This window comes from Coloeus monedula (assembly GCF_965178545.1).
Source record: "Coloeus monedula genome assembly, chromosome: 1".
NCBI classification, from domain to species: Eukaryota; Metazoa; Chordata; class Aves; order Passeriformes; family Corvidae; genus Coloeus; species Coloeus monedula.
This window is the reverse complement of record NC_138781.1, coordinates 1,310,956-1,330,266: the sequence shown is the minus strand read 5'-3', so window position 1 is coordinate 1,330,266 and position 19,311 is coordinate 1,310,956. Positions and strand designations below refer to the sequence as shown.

The 19,311-nt window shown below is 50.6% G+C and overlaps 1 protein-coding gene across 1 annotated transcript in view; it reads right to left on the bottom strand.

Moving 5' to 3' along the window:
- Window positions 1-19,311, bottom strand: part of PTH1R (parathyroid hormone 1 receptor) — a gene marked incomplete at both ends in the record, with an annotated part of 75,631 nt that overhangs the window by 2,898 nt on the left and 53,422 nt on the right. The window contains 6 exons of the mRNA XM_082300462.1: window positions 1,001-1,095; window positions 4,320-4,386; window positions 6,290-6,350; window positions 12,651-12,804; window positions 15,785-15,971; window positions 18,392-18,486. Of these exons, the coding sequence (XP_082156588.1) occupies window positions 1,001-1,095; window positions 4,320-4,386; window positions 6,290-6,350; window positions 12,651-12,804; window positions 15,785-15,971; window positions 18,392-18,486 (659 nt within the window). The remainder of the gene's footprint in view (window positions 1-1,000; window positions 1,096-4,319; window positions 4,387-6,289; window positions 6,351-12,650; window positions 12,805-15,784; window positions 15,972-18,391; window positions 18,487-19,311) is intronic.

Genomic DNA, 19,311 nt, shown 5'->3' with positions numbered 1-19,311 from the left:
CCCAGTGTACTTGGCTGGGCTGGCTGCAGAAGGAATCAGCTTTGCCTGGAAGTGACATTAATTGAGGGATTAAACCTTGTGCCAGGAGTTCCAGCAAGTCCCCGAGTGCAGCAGGGATCGGGAAGAACAGGAATCACTCCCAGAAAGCCCCGGCACCGCCTCTTGTCCAGCGACTGCAAACCACCAAGGGAGCTTTAAAAGGAACAGGGCCCATCCAAACCATAATTAATGGCAAAGCTTCAGCCAGGGAGAAGTAAATAAATGGATAAATAAGAGCCCTGACAGGGCAGCGAGGAAAACTGGGAGGTGTTTTCCTGCCAAATCTCCCTCCTGCCTCAGACGTGTGTTTGGAGAGGGAGGTGGGAGCAATGAGCTCATGGTTTACATCCCGAATCATTGCCCTCTCCCCCCTTCCCAGGTGTCTTGTTGGGCAGTCCAGGAGATCCCAAGAAGCCTTGGGAGCTCTCAAGCAGCCGTGGTGTCCCAGCACTCCGATTTTTCCATCCTGTTTTTGAGCAGGCTACAAATAACCTGAATTATCAAGGGAGACGAGCTGGCAGAACAAAGGAAAACCAAACAAAAAACAGAACGAAATTGGAATCTTTTTTTCCGTTCAGCCGAGGCACTGAAACACCAGCTCAAGGGCAGGTTTAACAAATAGGCCAAGCTTTACAAAGCACAGGAGGGAAAAAAATATAAGCAAATAAACTGATACAAGTTTTATGGCCTTCAACAGCACAAAGAAGGTTTTGTTTTTGCACTTTTGGTTCAAAAACTGGCTGAAGAGCTGGAATTCCTCCCTAACCTCCAGCAGGTTGGATTTGAAAGGAGAGGTTTAAATGGCTCTGATTCATCCTGCATCACCACACTCAGACAACAACAACCTTCTCACCTTATTTTAGGTGGCTCCAGTGTCACCCTGGGCTTTCTCCATAGCCAGAGGGGTGAACCGAGGACTTTGTCCCACCCCAGAAAAGGGGACAGGGCCGGTGACACTCACCTGTACTGTTGTCTCGAGTCGCACCTCCCTGCATTCGTCTCTCGGAGCTTGGTTGCGAGGACTCTGATAATATTGATAAAGAGAATAAAATTTACCTGCGAGGGAAAGAAAACAAACAACAAAGAAAGGAGAGCTGTTGAAAAGTGGCGAGAACGGTGGAGTCGTTCAGTTGATGCTTCCCCCAGGTGAGGCAGGGGCTGCGACGGCAGGGGAAGCTCCTCCTGTGGAAGGGATGAGCATCCCGGGAATGATCGCAGGGGTTTTAACCTTCAGGGAGGATATGGAATGGCTCACAAGGAGCGGGCATCTCACATGGAAACACCTGAGCCAGCCAGCCCAGCAGGCACCTGGAGAAGGCCAAAATGAAGTTTTATTTGTCTTCCACAGCCCAGCTGGGGCTGAGATCCCCTCAGGATACCAGGAGCGCTCATAGGATGTCTTCCCACATTTCCACGTGCAACAGGAAAGAGGAACGAGCCAAATGCACCACGGGGAAGCCACAGAGTGGACCTAACTGGAGATGACAGCTCAAGAATGCAGAAGGGCAACAAGACTGCTGGATTTCTCCCAAAATTCTACCGCCAACTTCCTCTGGGAAGTGTTTAGGATGGAGCAGATAAGGACAATCAGGGAATATCATCGACTTCCTGTCAGGGAGACACATCTGTGAACCCAACTCGTGGCCAACTGCTCAAGAGAATTCCAGTGGTGCTTGACCACCTTGGAAAAGGCTGCCCTGGGAAGAGGTGGGATCCCCATTCTGGGACATGGTGGAGTCCCGTGTGGATGTGGCACTTGGGGATGAGGGTTAGTGGTGACCATGGTGGTGCTGGGGGAATGGTTGGACTCAATGTGGGAGAACTTTTCCAACCTTCATGACTCCGTGATTCCGGTCGTGTCCTACAGGAACACGCTCACGCAGGAAAATGTAACGGCAACGCCTCACGGAGAGGAATTCCCATTGGAACCCTCACTGGGCGATTCCCATCTTTTTAGAGCTCTTTGGAGCTTGGTTTCCCTGGATTCCACCTTCTGCTGGCCCAGCCAAACCCATCCACGGGATTATGGCAGGGGCAAGGGAAGAACCATCCTGTAACTGCACCGAGCAGCTCCATGGTCCCAGAAAATGCTGTTTCCTATGGATTCCTCTGGAGGCTCCAGCGCTTCAAGTCACCAAATTACCCCACCACACACAGGCTTGGAATTTTAGGGAGGGACCATGGTGAACCTCAAGCTGGATAGTCCAGGAGACCTCCTTGGATTCATTTTGGTTGGAGCCAGAGCAGATCCAGGTTCCAGCGTTTCCATGACGGAGATCCCAGCACAACCAGTTGAGAGTGGTTCCAATGGTTAATTATCCTGCCTGGTAAAACCAGGAATTCCCTGAGCTGCTGAACCAGCAGGGCCTGGTTTGCCATGGCTTTGCCGCCTGCGGTTGGATTCCTTCTCCTTTAACGAGGTGCAGGTTCATTTGGAACTATTCTCCATAATAAACCAGGGAAGGTCCTGTCACACCCTTTCCCTCACTGGGATAGGAGTGAAATTTCCCTCCCATATCCATTTCCCTGTTTTCATGAGGTTTGTGGGAATTTTACATCCCTGCAACCCCATTCCCCGTGCTCCATTTGGTTGAAATTTCCTGGCTGGCAGAGGAATTCTAAGGGAGGAGTGGATAGACCGACAGGCAGGGAAGCACAGAGCCTGGGGGCACTTAATTCCTTGGAAATCACTCTGGAAGGGAAAAACCAAGCAGGTTTTATGTCTCTACAGGAGCTTTTCCAGCTTTAAAGGCTCCAAAGTGGGATCTTGTTCTGCATTTGTCGGCAAAATTAAAGATTCCCCACTTTATCACACCCAGGAGGGAAACTCTTCTGATTTCCCCAAAAGTGCTAAATTTGAAAAGAAATCCAGACAAAGGAATCACACCCAAATTAGCAGAAAGTGGAGGGATTTTAAACAGCTCAGCCTCCAAAATCTCATCCAGAAAATGCAGGACCTGGTCCAGCAACGTGGGAATGGCAGAAGCAGCCAAGCGAACAATATGAACCCACAGAAATTAAACAGACACAACCCACAGAATATTTTTGCATAATAAACAGCTGCATTTGCAAATTGCCAGGGCACAGGCGCAACCTCCCGGAGAAACCTTATTTTTCCAAGGATGAGCCTCAATTGGGCTCTTTCTCCTCTGCTAATTGGCCTTCAAATGAAATGCGACGGGGTTGCTGGAATTCGTTTAATTGAACCATCTGAACTTTCTTCTCCAGCCTCTGCTGTTCCATTCCCAAAGACGTGGTCTCGGTGATGAGTTTCTTCCAAGGAATTGCTGGGGCCAGGTGGAGAATTTCCAGCGAAAGGATGAAATCCAGCCCCCCCCAAATCCCAAAAGTCTCACCTAACGGCACAGACGGGCACATCCACCTCGGAAAAATTCCTGCTCTTTGTGTGTCTGCTGCTCTTCTCACCCACACTGAGCATCTTCCAAGGCCTCCTGATTCGGGAGGCAGAGCCAGATTCCAAACTCTTCGGACTGTGGAGAGATTCCTACCGAATCCACTCATGGATGAGCGGAAAGGGGGATGGGATTTGTGGGAGTGGATGAGCTCTTTCACATGGATTCCATCAGGAGATGGAGAAGCCCAAGTAAATCGGGGCGGGGAGAAAGAGGGTAATTAATGGATTCATCGAAAGCAGGCTTAGCTAATTAGGACAGGATTGACTTGGTGCAGATAATTAAATCTTGTAAGGACCTCTCCAGCTTTGGAGAGCTTCTCCTGTGTTGGGATAATGTCACTTGGATCCTTTCTTTCCCTTCTGGCTCGGGGTTGGAATAATTCACCCTCAGTGACTGAAGATCCAATCAAAGCTGAGATGGTTTCATTTCCTTCCCACCTCTGAGGCTTTCCAAGCTTTTATCAGCTCAGAAAGAATGGGATGATCCCAAACCTTGCCTGGGAAACGCTTTTGTCCAGCTACAGAACCGAAATTCCATCTCTTCCCACTGGGGAGAACGTGCTACAAACCCTGGGAGCTTCCAGGATTGTCTGGGTTGGAAATATTGCCTTGAATGTTGGTTTCATTACTGATTTTAGGGTCTTAACCCTAAAAATGTGGGTTTTTTCTCTCCTTGGAGTCGCTTGGAAACCCCTTCTGCTGTATTCAGCCACCAGAATTCCAGGTGGGACAAACATAAACCCCTCAAAGTGGATCTGTAGGGATTTTTATAAGGCAGGATTTGGGTTAACAGGGAGATTAGAGTAGGAAATCCTGGATCAGCTCTTCCCAAGGGCCTCCCACCCCTCACTCACCCCATACTCACCACGATAGCTGCCAGGATGGGCACCTGAATAATCCACTTTAAATTGCCAGCACTCAAGTCCCAACACCTGAGGAGAGATGGACATCCCGTCAGGAAAGCATCGGAAGGGCAACGCTCCAGGGTTTCGTTGGAAAAATCCTCCTGGACAGAGGAATTCCTCCAAAGCCTGGTCTAAGGACTTGGTCTAAGCCTGCTTGCACTCTGTGAGACTTTGGAATATCCCTTTCCCTGCTGTTCTACTGCTAAAAATGAGAATATTCCTACGGTTGGGATGGTTCTGCTCTCCGGAGGGTGAAGCTCTTTCCAGCTCTTCCCACACTCATCCAGACTTGTCCCTTCCAGGCAGGAATGGATCCTTTTCCACTTCTTCACTTCCTCACCCGAAAAAATCCCTACATTTAAAGTGATCCAGGTATCATGAACACGGATGTAGGATCACAGAATCCTGGAATGGGTCGGGTTGGAAGGGACATTAAAGATGATTTCATTCCAAATCCCTGCCATGGGAGACAGGTTGCTCCAAGCCCCGTCCAACTGGATTTGGGATGGGGCAGCCACAGTTTCTCTGGCACCTTGTGCCAGGGCCTCCTCACCCTCACAGGGAAGAATTTTTCCCACTATCCCATCCATCCCCACCCTCTGGCAGTGGGAAGCCATTCCTTGTGTCCTGTCCCTCCAGTTCCTGATGAATAATCCCTCTCCAGCTTCCCTGTAGGCCTCTTCAATCCTGGCTACATCCCTGCTCACAGCAGGGGGTTGGATTAAATGACCTTTCAAGGTCCTTTCCAACCCGACCATTCCATGATTCCCCCTTGGAATAAGCCTGGGGCCAGGTGGTGTCTGACACACGGTGACAGGGACAGTGCTGGGCTTCCACACCCACATCCCGGGCTTCCTTCACCCCTGCCCTTGAAGGGACACCCAGCCAAGCCCCATGAAATCTTTCTCTCCATCCACCTTCAGTCCTTATCCCAGTGAGGACTGGAAGTGCCAGTTGGTGATGTGGATATTGGGATGTTGGGATGTTGGGATGTTGGGATCCAATCCTCCTCTGCCAAGAAGGGATGGGCACTCTTTGCTCCCAGGAGTTTCCAGCAGCCATTGGAAAAGGTGACTCAGTGTTAATTATTCTGCTGGAATTCTCTCCAGCCATGGAGATGGGAATGCCACAGGCTTTTCCTTATCTCATCCAGGTAACCCGACATGGCAGCCGCAGTTTTCCCAGGCCAGCTCCTCAGGGAAAGCGAGGCCAGAAAACCCTCGGTGCTCCCTGGAAACCTCTGTGAGGATGAGCCGGTGTCACAGATGTGTCACCCTTCAATAGCTCTGCTGATCCGCCCATCCCGCCCTGGAGCTGAAGTCCCCTGTGGAAAGTAGTGTCTTCCCTGGGAAAGCCACTTGGGAATGCCTGGCGAGCCTCTGCTGGAGGATCCTAGGCACATGGAAGCTGTTGTGTGGTCAAGCCTGTGAATTTTGGGGGAAAGACCAGGCTGGATGGGGCTTGGAGCAACCTGGGACAGTGGGAGGTGTCCCTGCCCATGGCAGGGGTGGAACGCGATGAGCTTTAAGGTCTCTTCCAACCCAAACCTTGCTGGGATTGTAAAATCCATGGAGGACTTACAGCTTCACCATCCCCCCACACCAAACTTCTCCAAGTGTGCTGCAGCTGCTGTGTCCCAAATTCATTCCCACTCATTCCGGATTTTAAGGATCCCTGTCTTGTCCCTGCCCAGCTGTGACACCGTCCCTTTATCCCCAGGGATAACAACTGCAGCTATTCCCAGTCATTGAATCCCGAAAAACGAAAGGAAAAATTATCCTTCCCTTCCATCCACCACCCTCCTCCAAAAGTGAATGACGTCAGAGTAGAATTCCAGCTTTGCCTGGTTCTTTTTCCCTTTGAATTCACCCACAAATCCCAGAAAAACGTTGCAGATAAAAGGGAGAGAAGTAAACCCAGGGGGACTTACTCTGTGTCGGCCAGAGTGGCTCTGACGCTGGCCCACACTGTGACAAACACAGCAGGGAGTCCTGCAAGAGAACACAGGTGACACGGGGTCAGTGGGGATCCGAGGGCTCTGGCACCAAAATTCCAGGTGGAGTGGGTTGGGGGAAAGGGAAGGAGCAGTTTTTAATAATCCAGGCATAACCAAGGCTTGGAAAGGCTGAGCTTTCACATCTAGGAACGGAACAATCCCATTTGGAGTGCTCATGACACAGACACTGAGGGGCTGGAGCGTGTCCAGGGAAGGGAATGGAGCTGGGAAGGGGCTGGAGAATTCCTGAGGGAGCTGGGAAGGGGCTGAGCCTGGAGCAAAGGAGGCTCAGGGGGGACCTTGTGGCTCTGCACAAGTCCCTGACAGGAGGGGGCAGCCGGGGGGGGTCGGGCTCTGCTCGCAGGGAACAGGGACAGGAGGAGAGGGAACGGCCTCAGGCTGGGCCAGGGCAGAGTCAGGGTGGATCTTGGGAAAATTCCTCCTGGAAAGGGCTGTCTGGCCCTGGCACAGCTGCCCAGGGCAGGGGTGGAGTCCCCATTGCTGGAGGGATTTACCAGGCCTGTGGATGTGGCACTTGGGGACATGGGGCAGTGGTGGCCTTGGCAGTGCTGGGGGAATGGTTGGAGTCGATGGACTCCGAGGCCTGAGAGTGCTGGAACCTGAGAGACTGAAACTGGGCCTGGCCAACTCATCCCATGGGAAGCAGAGAACTCTGCTCTGGAGCCAGGCTGGGAGAGCTGGGAATGTTCCCCTGGAGAAGGGAAGGACACAGGGAGAGCTCAGAGCCCCTTGCAGGGCCTAAAGGGGCTCCAGGAGAGCTGCAGAGGGACTGGGGACAAGGGCTGGAGGGACAGGAGCCAGGGAATGGCTTCCCAGTGCCAGAGGGCAGGGATGGATGGGAGATTGGGAATTGGGAATTGTTGGCTGGGAGGGTGGGCAGGGGCTGGGCTGGAATTGCCAGAGCAGCTGGGGCTGTCCCTGGATCCCTGGCAGTGCCCAAGGCCAGGCTGGACATTGGGGCTGGGAGCAGCCTGGGACAGTGGGAGGTGTCCCTGCCCATCCATGGGGTGGGAATGGGATGATCCTTAAGACTGCTTCCAACCCAAACCATTCCATGATTCCATGATTCCAGTGGTTTTATGCAGTACACCTTTCCCAAGATACTTCCTTCCTTCCTTCACATCAAGGAAAAGTGGATCAGGAGTCAGGCTCAGGCCGTTTCTCCCAGAAAATCCCTGGATGGATTGGAAGCTCTGTTAAATGCAAGAGAGCTGCTGCACGAAGCAGAGACAGGCTAAAAATTTAGGATTATGCTTCCAAAATATCCAGCCAAAGGTTCATTCCCAAATAAACCATCCTGATTTCAGCACAGCTACCCCAGGCCATCATCTTTTCCCTGTGAAACGTGGATAAAAATCTCCCCAATATCCAAATGCAACCCTGTATTTATTTTTTTAGGGTCCAGTTATTTGTACAACCGAGTCCCCTACTGGCTTCCCTTAAAAAGCGGGATCCAATCCACAGTAGCTTCCACAAATTCGGGAAGAATGACCCCTTTCAGGTGGAAAAAAAAAATTATTAAAAAATAAATAAAGGCGACATTTATCAGCGGGGACTGTGAAGAGGCTGTTCCCAGTCTAAGCTCACTGGGGCTCGGGGATAAGCCCAGGCTTAACTTTCAGCATGCACTTAAGTCTCATTAGGGTGCTTAAAGGTTTTCCTGACCACGGGGTGTGGAGCAGGGGCGGCTGTGTCCCAGCCCCCAGGACAACGGGGCCCTTATCCGGGCTGGGAGCTGGGAATGCCGGGGTAATCTAAGAAAGCATAAATAATTAAACACAGAGCCTCACTCAGGCCCAGCGCTCCTACAAAGCCACATTTGTAAGGAATTCATCCCGCTCCACAATTCCCTGGGCTGCTGGCACTGGGAAGAAAATCCTTGACCTGTAGCACTGGGAACTTGGAGCGAGGGAAGTGAGGGCTCCATCGGGGAAGGTGCTGATTCCTTGTGACAGGCACCGGCTCTTTCCTCCTCCCTGGTATCCACCTACCCATGGAAAGGAGGGCAGGCTCTGGAATATCAGCAAAGGTTGAAATGGATTGAATTTTTCGGTGCTGTTCCAGTTTATATCCACTGAGGAACTGCCATGCCGAAAGGCTGGCAGTGAAATATTGGATATTCCCACTACAGCGAAGCTCCAAATCTGAAGGATGGATTTTTTGGGATATGGACATATTTGACAGGAATTTGTTCCCCTCTCGCCTGTCCTGAGCTCCAGAGGAGACACAGTTCCCACTCTTACTAATCCCGTGCCAAGTTTGAGCTCCCAAGCAACAATAAAATACCCAGGGGAAAAGAGTTATCCCTAAAAATCCCAATGTGTACAGGGATGGATGGATGATGGATGTGGGATGGATGGATGGATGGATGGATGGATGGATGGATGGATGGATGGATGGATGGGGGATGGATGGATGGAGGGATGATGGATGGGGATGGAATGATGGATGGGGGATGGATGGATGGATGGATGGATGGAGGGAGGGATGGATGGATGGATGGATGGATGGATGATGGATGGATGGATGGATGGATGGATGGATGGATGGATGGATGGATGGAGGGATGGGGATGGAATGATGGATGGGGGATGGATGGATGGATGGATGGATGGATGGATGGATGGATGGATGGATGGATGGATTAATGGATGGATTAATGGATGGATTAATGGATGGATTAATGGATGGATGGATGGATTCATGGATGCATGGATGCATGGATGGATGCATGGATGCATGGATGCATGGATGCATGGACAGATGGATGCATGGATGGATGCATGGACGGATGGATGGATGTATGGATTAATGGATGGATGGATGGATGCATGGATGCATGGATGCATGGATTAATGGATGGAGGGATGCATGGATGGATGCATGGATGCATGGATGCATGGATGCATGGATCTCCTCCCCGCTGCCTCCGGCCCAGCCCCGCCATGCCGTGAGCGACCTTTACAGAATCCACATTGTATGCGCTGTGCATTTCCAGCCACACACACAGTGTGTACAATGCAGGTGCTATAAAGTCAGGAATCTCCCCAGCAGCTGGAAAACGGGAAAGAGCCACTGGCCACCCCACCCCTCGGGGGCTTTTCCCGTGTCCGTGTCTCCCAGCATTTGGAAAAATGAGTTTCATGAATGCGGAGTGAGGCAGCAACTGCTGGAAGGGAGTTTAGGAATAAAGACCTTGTGTAGGTGTGGGAATTCTGGTCTCAATTCCCTGGGATTTAAAAGCCGCTCCGAGGAACAATGCCTGTGTTTTATGAGTCCCTGCACATCCCGTTTCCCTGATATAAAATGGGAATAACAATGATAATACTTTTAAGGCCTCTGGTCCTTCTTGGTACAAATTTTTCCGGGAAGGAGGATTCCTGCTTAGATAAACACGCAGGGCTCCCCATCATGGATTTTTGGAGCACCTCCCACCATCCTTTTTATCTTTTCCAGGTGTCCCTGCAATCCCCAATTTGCTGAAACCCAGGGCAGCCCAGCCACATGTGTGGGAATTAACGTGGTGTGAAGAAAAAATGCCAATGGAACCAGCTTGGGTTTCCTGGCTATTGGTCATGGTTCCTAAACTTCCTTCAGAAAACAGCTGCAGGGAGCTGGGAGTCTCCCGAGGGATTTATTGTTGCCCATAATGTCATTATTTATTTATTTTGGGTGGGTGCTGGCACGGAATGAGGTCCTTTCCGTCAGCAGGGTCTCCCTTGGAAGAAGGGAATTGAGGGCTTTGATGGAGCTTGTACCAGTGAGGATGTGGATTGAAAACACCGGACAGAAATCCATGGAGCTGACATCAAAGAATTGCTCTTTGTCCTGCTTTTCCCAGAAATAAGATGCTGTAGGGTGATTTTTTCCTCCCTGTTTCCACCTTGGAGATTTCCAGGCAGGACAAATCCAGCACTGGTTATTGCCAGGATATCCCAGTTTTGGGGGCAAACTTGTCTTCTCTGTGAATAGTTATCCATCCCTGACTCCCTGTCACTCACTGCTGCGGTGTGGGCAGCATCCAGTGCCCACTGCAGGGAACTGGAATTTTTCCACTGTCTCCAGTGGCTCCTGGATTGGTTTGCCCTTTCCCGTGCCCAAAAATTATCCAAACAATCCGCCTGTGCGGGTGCCTGTGTGGACATTATCATCCCAATCCAAACAAAGCGATCCCAACTGCCACCGGCGGGATCCTGTGTTCTCATTCCAGAGGAATTTCCATGGAGCAGCCTCAGGCTCCTGGAAGCCCAGGGATGCTGGCTGTTGTGACAGGTGTGACTCCAGCCCTGTGGTCGCTCCGATAAAATGATTATTCCCTGGCAGCACTCGGGTGAATTAACGAGAGCAATCCCTGCCTGTCCCGCTGTTTTCCTTTGGTTTTGCTTGTTAAACACATGGCATTATTTTCCAGCTGCTTCCCTCTCTTCCCGAATTCCCTCCAGGGAATTGCTTCTTTAAGTCTGCTCTGGGCAGCTTAATGTAATTTTTTTGAGAGGCGATTTTTGCAGAGCTTGAAGGTTTGGAAGAAGAAGAGTTTATTTCTCTTTCTTTAATTTAATTTCTTTGGGGTTTGGTTCATTCGCTTTAGCAGAGAGGTGCCATCCAAAGCCCTCTCTGTCCCTCAGCAGCTGAGATAAGAAATGCCAAATCCCCAAAATAGACTCCCAAAATTATCTGGGTTACGAGGGACCTTAAATCCCATCTCATTCCACTTCCTGCCAAAGGGCAGGGACAACTTCCACTATCCCAGGTTGCTCCAAGCCCCGTCAACTATCTCTTAATTTATTGATTTTCCCAAAATTTTTCCAGCTGTGCAGGACTAGGTTTTTCCTGAGAGATGGATTCCCACTTTGGGATATTTCTGTATTTACACTTCCCATCTTTATCAACCATCAGCACCAGCAGTTTCTGACCTGTGGAGCAGCTGAACAGGAGGCTTGGAAGGAACTTCTTCCTCATATCCCATTTGGGAAGGAGAAAGGCTGGAAAGAGCCCTGTCCTGGAATACTGAATCCCAAAAATCTGCAGTCCTTCCTAAACTCAGTTCTGTGTTCCCTGCCTTGCTCCGAGCTCCACTGTTAGAGAGAGCCACCAGCTTTTTTTCCATAAAAATCACATCCTGAAATGGGGAATGGGGTGGTGCCCACATGAACCTTGTCCTAAAATGCAGTCAGGATGTGGCCAGGTGGATTTGGGGTCTGGAATCTGGGAAGTGGTGCTGGGCCAGGTAACCACAGGCCCCCTGGACGGGTTTTCCTGCTGTAATTCCTGTTTAAACCCACACCCCATTATCCTTCCTTACATCCTCAAGGATCATCGGAAACATTCCCTGTTCTCCTCCCAACCCCCAGACTCCGAGACAACCATGGGCAGTTGTTTTATTGTCCCAGCACCTCGTAACTCCCGGGAAGCCAAAATTAAAGCCAGGAGTGAACAGAAATCCCATTCTCCTCCGAAATGTGCGTGCCCGCAACGTCTTCTCCTAATGAGCCCCTTCCCTGCGCCCACATCCCGCCCCTTTCTCATTACTCAGGGAAAAGATGCCCAAGTTGAAAGAAAAGGAAAATAAAAAAGCCTTCCCCACAAATTGCAGGTTTCCAGCAGGGTTCCAAGGCTCAGGAGACCTCAAGGATTTTAAGCAGCTGAGGTTTGAGGGAGGAAATCAGAGCTCGGGGCTCTCATTGGGAGCAGATGCTCCAAACCTCCCACAGATTTCTGCCCCTCCAGCTCAGCGCTGGTTTCTCAGCAGGAGGTCCTGGGGAGTGATGGGGATAACTCCCTAAAACCGGCTGCCTCACCCCAAATTTAGCCCTCGCTTTTCCTGCCCTGGGAGGGTGGCTAGATGTGGGGGTGGTGAGGCACCGCCAGAGATTTGGGGCTGCCCCTGGATCCCTGCAAATTCCCAAGGCCAGGTTGGACGGGGCTTGGAGCAGCCTGGGACAGTGGGAGGTGTCCCTGCCCATGGCAAGGTGGGGACTGGATGGGCTTTAAGGTCCCTTCCAACCCAACCCATCCTGGGATTCCCTGGATCTTTGTGCTGCCTCTCCAAGCCTGAGCTAATCCTTCTGGAGACTCTGGAAGTGCCACAGTGTAATCACCACCATTCAGGAATGATAAAGGCTTCCCAGAATGGAAAACCTGTCCTTGCGAGCGTCCCACAATGCTCATCCTGCCTCCATGCCCTCTCCCATATTTCCGTTCATCCACAATTTCCTTCAAGAACCACCTCCAGGAGGCTCTTCCAGGTGATCCCTGAGGAGCAGCCGTGACTTACCCCAGCCAAATAATGTGAATCCCCAAAGATATTTCTTCTCTGAGAAAAATGCCATGAAGATGAGGCTGTGGAGATAGAGCCCTTCCACCAGGATCCAGTAGTAATTGGTTGCCAGGAAGTAGAGGAAGAAGGTGACGGCCACTTTACAGCCCACCTGCAGCGACCACAGAAGGACAGAGAAGGAACACGGGGTGAAATTCTCGTGCTGCACAAACACGGCGAGGCGGGGTGGGAAAACAAGGCGCAGGAAGGAAAAAATTTAATCAGAAAATTTCCTTGCAGGGTTTTTAAAAGGAAAATCTGTGGGAGAACAGGAGAGATGAAGAGTTGGGAAAGAACTGCTGAGCCAAAGGTGATTTTTCCAACAGCAGGTGAGTTGGGAGGAGGAGGAGAAGAGATGATGGTCTGATCCTGCTCTCTCCCAGCCCGGTGATGAGGGGCTCACACACTTCCTGGAGCAGTTGTGTTCCACCTTTTCCCTGTTTTTCATCTTTCCCTGTGTTTCATCTTTCCCTGTGTTTCCTGCTCATGTTGGAGGCCAAAGGGCTTTGGCCAAGTTGTCCTGGTCTGGGTGTCCTGCCAAAGTCACAACACCTGGAATTATAACTCCTTCCTCAGCTCATGGAGAGACCAAGGTGGGATGAAGTCACCCCATCCTGACATGGATGTCCAAGCCGGGATCCTCCAGGTCAGTCCTCAACAAAGACACCCCAGATGGTTCCTGCTGCCTTTGGAGCCAGGTGTTCCAAGAGCAAACAGCGCCCGGAGGTTTTCCCCCTGGAAATGTCAAGGTGTTTCCAGAGCAGACCTGAGCTGCAAGGTGGGAGATCTGGGAGAGACTTCCAGGACATCCTGGTGTTAAATGGGCTCCTAAGCTGAGCTCTTGCTCCACATTGAGCTGAAATCCTTTGGTTTTTGGGAGCCAAACCCCGACTGTGACCCAACACTCCCTTGGGACAGAGTGGGACAAAGGCACCCTTCTTCCCAATTTCTCAGCAGAGAGAGGCTGCAAAATACTGGGATTGATCCATACAAAGACACCTCTTGTCAGTGTGGATATCCTTGGAGTCAGGGAAGGTGGATTTCCCAGGAATTCTGGGACTGCCTTGGCAGTGGTACATCTTTGTGCTGCCCTTTCCTTTGATTAATACAAAGGACTGACAGAAAATTCCAATAATACCTTGGAAATAAAAAGAGAAATTTTTTAATCCTGGCACAGCTCTTATGCTAATTTTTTGTCAATCAATATACACATCTATACCTATATTTGCATATTGATAAAATATGCACACATGGCACTCATTTTCTTTCATAGACAAAGGGAGTTAAATTGATTAATTAAAAATCTCCATAAATTCAATAATATTTTTTATATTTATAAAAAGTCCTCATCTAGGCTTGATAATATTTTCTATATTTATTTTTTGTCTTTATTGCCTCATGCGGGGAACACGAGGCAATAATTGCAAAGTTCCCTCTTCATTCGGAAACAAAAGAAATCCAGTAATTGTCGCCTTCGTCGCTTGTTTGCCTTGCAATTCCAAAGAGTGGGAAATGCCATTAAATGCTAATATCCAAAGAATGCCATAGATTATCCTAATTATTCCTTATAATGAGCCCGGCATGAGGAGAAACTCCAAACAATGCAGTGAAACATTCTGCATTCTTTCCAAAAAAAAAAAGTGTTGGGAGTGTGTTGAGTGAGACTCCGTAAATTAATGACACGGGTCTCCGGGATGGGAACACAATGACAAAGTTCCACTTGGGACACTCGGATGCACAGTGGGATATTCCCAAATCCTCTGATTTTTCGCAGGGTGTTGCTGGTCCCTGGTTGTAGCACAAGCTGGGAAACACTTGAGAAGACAAACAAATCCACAGGCGGGAAGTTTATCCCAGAATCCCTGAGGTTGGAAAAGACCTCCAAAACCATAAAGTCCAAGCTGTGCCCGATCCCCAGCAGAGCACCGAGTGCCACGTCCAGGAATTCCTTGGACACCTCCAGGGATGGGCACTCCAAACCTCCCTGGGCACTTCCAAGGCCTGATCCCCCTTTCCATGGGGAAATTCCTGCTGATGTCCACCCTGAGCCTCCCCTGGTCATTCCCTCTTCTCCTGTCCCTGTTCCCTGGGAGCAGAGCCCGACCCCCCCGGCTGCCCCTTCCTGTCAGGGAGTTGTGGGGAGTGAGAAGGTGCCACACCCAGGATTCCATGGGAAATCCGTGATGGGACCAATGACAAGGAGAGCTGAGAGCTTCAGGATGCGGGAAGCATGAGGATGGGCTTCTTCCCCCCAAGCACATGGACAATGCAGGTACGGCCATCAGAGATTTCCACACAGTGAAAAGCCCATGGAATTTTGGAGAAGAGCCTGAGTGACCTCCCTTCCATTTTTATTTTGGGATGTTGACTCGTCTGCCTGGGTTGGCTGGACTGACTGAACCGACCGTAAATGGAACCTGAGGTTCAGGCTGGACATAGGAGGAATTTCTCCATGGAAAGGGCGATCAGGCCTTGGAAGGGGCTGCCCAGGGAGGTTTGGTGTCCCCAACCCTGGAGGTGTCCAAGGAATTCCTGGATGTGGCACTCAGTGCTCTGGGCTGGGGACAAGGTGGGCATCGGGCACCCACCAGCCATTCCAAGGTTGGCTGACCTTGGAATTCTTTTCCAACCTCAGTGATTCTGTCCGAGGTCCCTCTCACAGACACCTCCTTTTTGCAGATGAGCCCCACCATTTCCCATGACACCTCATCATCCCTCCATTTTCCCTTCCGAAATGTCTTTTTTCCATATGGGAGTGAGAAAAGTTGTGCATTCCCCATCCCTGGAAGTGTTGTGAGCCAAGCTGGATGCGCCTTTTGCTGGGATGGTCAGAAGTGTTTCCACAGCCAGAAATTCCAGGGAGTATCGGGGGAATGTAGATGGGAATCAAGCTGTCAACCTTGACTGCCGTGGGAAGAGCTTTTCCTTAGCTCAGGAATTGGGCAATCCCTCTGAAACTGTGGGAATGGGAAAAGATGGGAGGGGGCTGTGAAAAGTGAGTAGGGTGGAAAACTCCCCGAAAGAGGGAAAGTGTTGAACAGAGAGGACAAAGACACGAAATCCTGGGAAAACACTGCTCTGGGAATACTCACAAACTGCGATTTATCCGCTGGAGGTGCTTCCGTGATGGATTTCAAGTCCTCCTCGGAGATCCGCTCCATCTCCTCCAGGGCTGACCCGGAGTACAGGACCGCGTCCTTCACGAAGATGCTGACGGCTCTCAGCATGAAGGACACAAACAGGTGCATGTGGATGTAGTTCCTAGTGCAGTGCAAACGTCTGGAAGAGGAGAAAAAAAGGATTGGGAAGTTTAGTCCAACTGTTGGATGGAGTCATGGCCACCTCTGGCTCCGGAGAGCCCCAGCTGTTCCCACCGGCACCGTGTCCCCATGGGGAGCAGAGTGAGGGTCATTGCTCCCTGTGCTCCCGGGGGGTTGGGAAATGGATTAATACCTGCTCGGAATCATGGAATGGTTTGGGTTGGATGGGACCTTAAAGCCCATCCAGTGCCACCCCTGCCACAGGCAGGGACACCTCCCTCTATCCCAGGAGCTCCAAGCCCCGATGTCCAGCCTGGCCTTGGACGCTTCCAGGGATCCAGGGGCAGCCACAGCTGCTCTGGGCACCCTGTGCCAGGGCCTCCCCACCCTCCCAGCCAGGAATTCCTTCCTAAAATCTGCTTTAACCCTGCCCTCTGGCAGTGGGAAGCCATTCCCGCTCTCCTATCCACACTCGCCCTTAGATTCCAGAGGCTCCAGAACTTTTGGCCAGTGGAAACCTCACAGAGCTTCCTGTAAACCGTTAATTTTTGCGTCCAGCCCAATTTAGGAGCAACTCCAGCAGTAACTCCGGTGTGGCGGGCTGTTCTCCCTGTTTCCTGCTGGAAACATTATCCTTTGTGGGCTCCACCCCAGCAATGGCAGCGGCGACCCCACAAATCCTGGTTGTAAAGCGCTTTAAGGTCTTTTTGGGGGAAAAGCTGTTTTGGGGCTGGTGAGAGGTGAATGGATCAGAGCCAGGAATGAGAGGTATATTTTAGGATCAAGAATCAGGATTTTGGGGAAGAAGGAATTGACCTCTTGGGATCCTCTCTGTCCTCTGGAGCTCTGTTGCCATGCCGGGATTTACGAATGGATTTACGAATGGATTTACATCCTCTTAAATCGCAATAATCTGCACTAATTAAAAGCCATGTTTTCATCCCTTCTGGAGGATGTGATGATAACAACCCCACTTGTTCTCTGCACTTTTAGAATCCAAATCACACCAAGTGGAACTGATGAGGTTTAAATGAAGATTGGCTTTGTTCCCCGCATTTAAAGGGAGTCAGTGAATCTCTGCATTAGCGAGGATAAAATCTGGCTTGATCCCTGCTGCTGCTCTGATCCTTGGGATAAAGATGTTCAGCACAGGTGCTCTGGGCTGGAAATGAAGTGCTCTGAGTACGTGGATAAAGAAAAACCAGGAATTCTCTTATGTACGTGGACATGGAATATTTTAACAACCTTGCCAGTGTCCAGTGGGAAATGAAACAGAGGGGAAAGGTTGGGAGAACTGGAGTGTGCTGGAGGGATGGGGTCTGCATTCCCCTTTGGATTGGGCGTGTCATGGATTTGGGATTTGCTATCCAGGCAAAGCCCCGACACCTTTTGCTGTCTGCAGAGAGCTCTGAGCACTTCCAGAGCCCAAAGACACACATTTTATTCCCAGTGTTCCATGCCCAGGGCTTGGCTCGAGCTTCCCAAATCCCTCTGCAGACATCACAGGGCTGTTCTGGCCCCCTCAGCTCTTGTCCAGGTCCTGCTGGTTTTTTAAGGAGAAGACACGAGCAGACATCGAAGGGAAGCAAATCTGGGGCTCAGGGTTTGGGGTCACCCCACTCTATCAGCTCACCAGATAGAACATTCCCAAAGGACAAATTCCTGGATATGGGTGACGCCTTTCATCCCTCCCATCCAACGCTCTCTATGCCAGCAAGAATCCCAGAATCCCAGAATGGTTTGGGCTGGAAGGAACCTTAAGGATCATCCCATTCCAACCCCGACATCTTCCACTATCCCAGGTTTCTCCAAGCCCTGTCCAACCTGGCCTTGGACACTTCCAGGGATGGAAGAGGCAACGTTGGATCTAAGGAATGGATAATGAGGGTTCGAAGTGGTGTTTAGGGGTATAAATCCCTTGGCAGGGATGGCGGGAAGGGAGGGGACACAAACAGAGTCAGGAGGGTCATTTTTGGATCCCTGGGAACAGCAGCAGCACAGGGAGATTGGATGAATTATCCTGCAACTTTTCCATCCCTTTCATCTGGTTTATCTCTCACGAACATTCAGATTTAGAGTGGAATTTCCCTCAGGAAACCTTATTTATCTGCAAATCAGCCATCTAAAGCTAAGCCGGTCACCTGCAGGGACAACAGGGACAGAAAACCCTCGACAGTCTTCCAAGGGATTCCTGGAGACGCCCCTCTTCCCGTTTGCTGCAAAGAGGGCCTGGAAAGCTCCACTTGAGGGAAGCAGAAGGAATTCCAACACCCCACCCACCATCCCCCAGGAAGTTTGCCCTAAGTGACCCTAAACACAGCCCAAATCACAGGCACCACCACCACTGGTGGCTTCCTGAACTGCGCCACCCCAATTTCATCCTTCCGGAAAAACCGGAGGCTTTTCCAGTGTCGCTTAGGTAAAAACAGAGCCGCCTACCTGAAGTATCCCAGGATAAGGACAGCAACTGTGAGAGATCCCAGGGAGATGGAGTATCCAACAGTATAAATCAAATAGAGGCGATCAAAGACCTCCTGCAGCAGAAACGATGGAGAAAACAGCGTCACATTGGGAACGCGGCCCTACTGCACCATCACACAACCCTGGCAGCGCACAGAGCCCAGATCCTCAGGGAATCCCGTCCTTTTGGCGGCTTGGGAAGCGGGGTGTGTGTTCCCTGAGGTGGGGAGATGGGATTTCCCCCAGGGATTCATGATGGAGTTGGGTTCATCCCATACCTGGGAGTTTCGCGGTATTTTCATCCCAAAGGAACCCAAAAGCGCTTTACAAGCCCTCAGCCCAGCCCAAGGATCACTTGGGAATTTTTGCCTGGATGAAATGCCTGCTGAGCTGGGAATTTTGCAAGGGATTCATGATGGAGTTGGGTTCATCCCATACCTGGGAGTTTCACAGTATTGTCATCCCAAAGGAACCCAAAAGCGCTTTACAAACTCTTGGCCCAATCACTTGGGAATTTTTACCAGGACAAAATGCCTGCTGAGCTGGGAATTTTGCTGGAATTGTACAATTTAGCCATTGCTGGATAACAGATGTCCAGCCTGGGGGAGTGCAACTCATCCCAGAAAACATGGGAAGGAAATGCTTTGGCTATGGGATACGAGGAAAAAAAATCACCTGCATTTATTTTTCCCTTTTTTTAATCCAAATCAGCCTCTGCCTGTGGTTATCCAATCCAGACACAACCTGAGCTTGCCAAAATCTCATTGGAAAAGCTCCTGTAACAGGAGAATTCCTAATAATTAATCCTTTGGGAGGCTTTAGGTTGCTATTTTCTAAAGTTGGCCTTGAAACCCTGAGGTTTCCATTAAATATCAGGATATTTTCCTTAATCCCGCCGG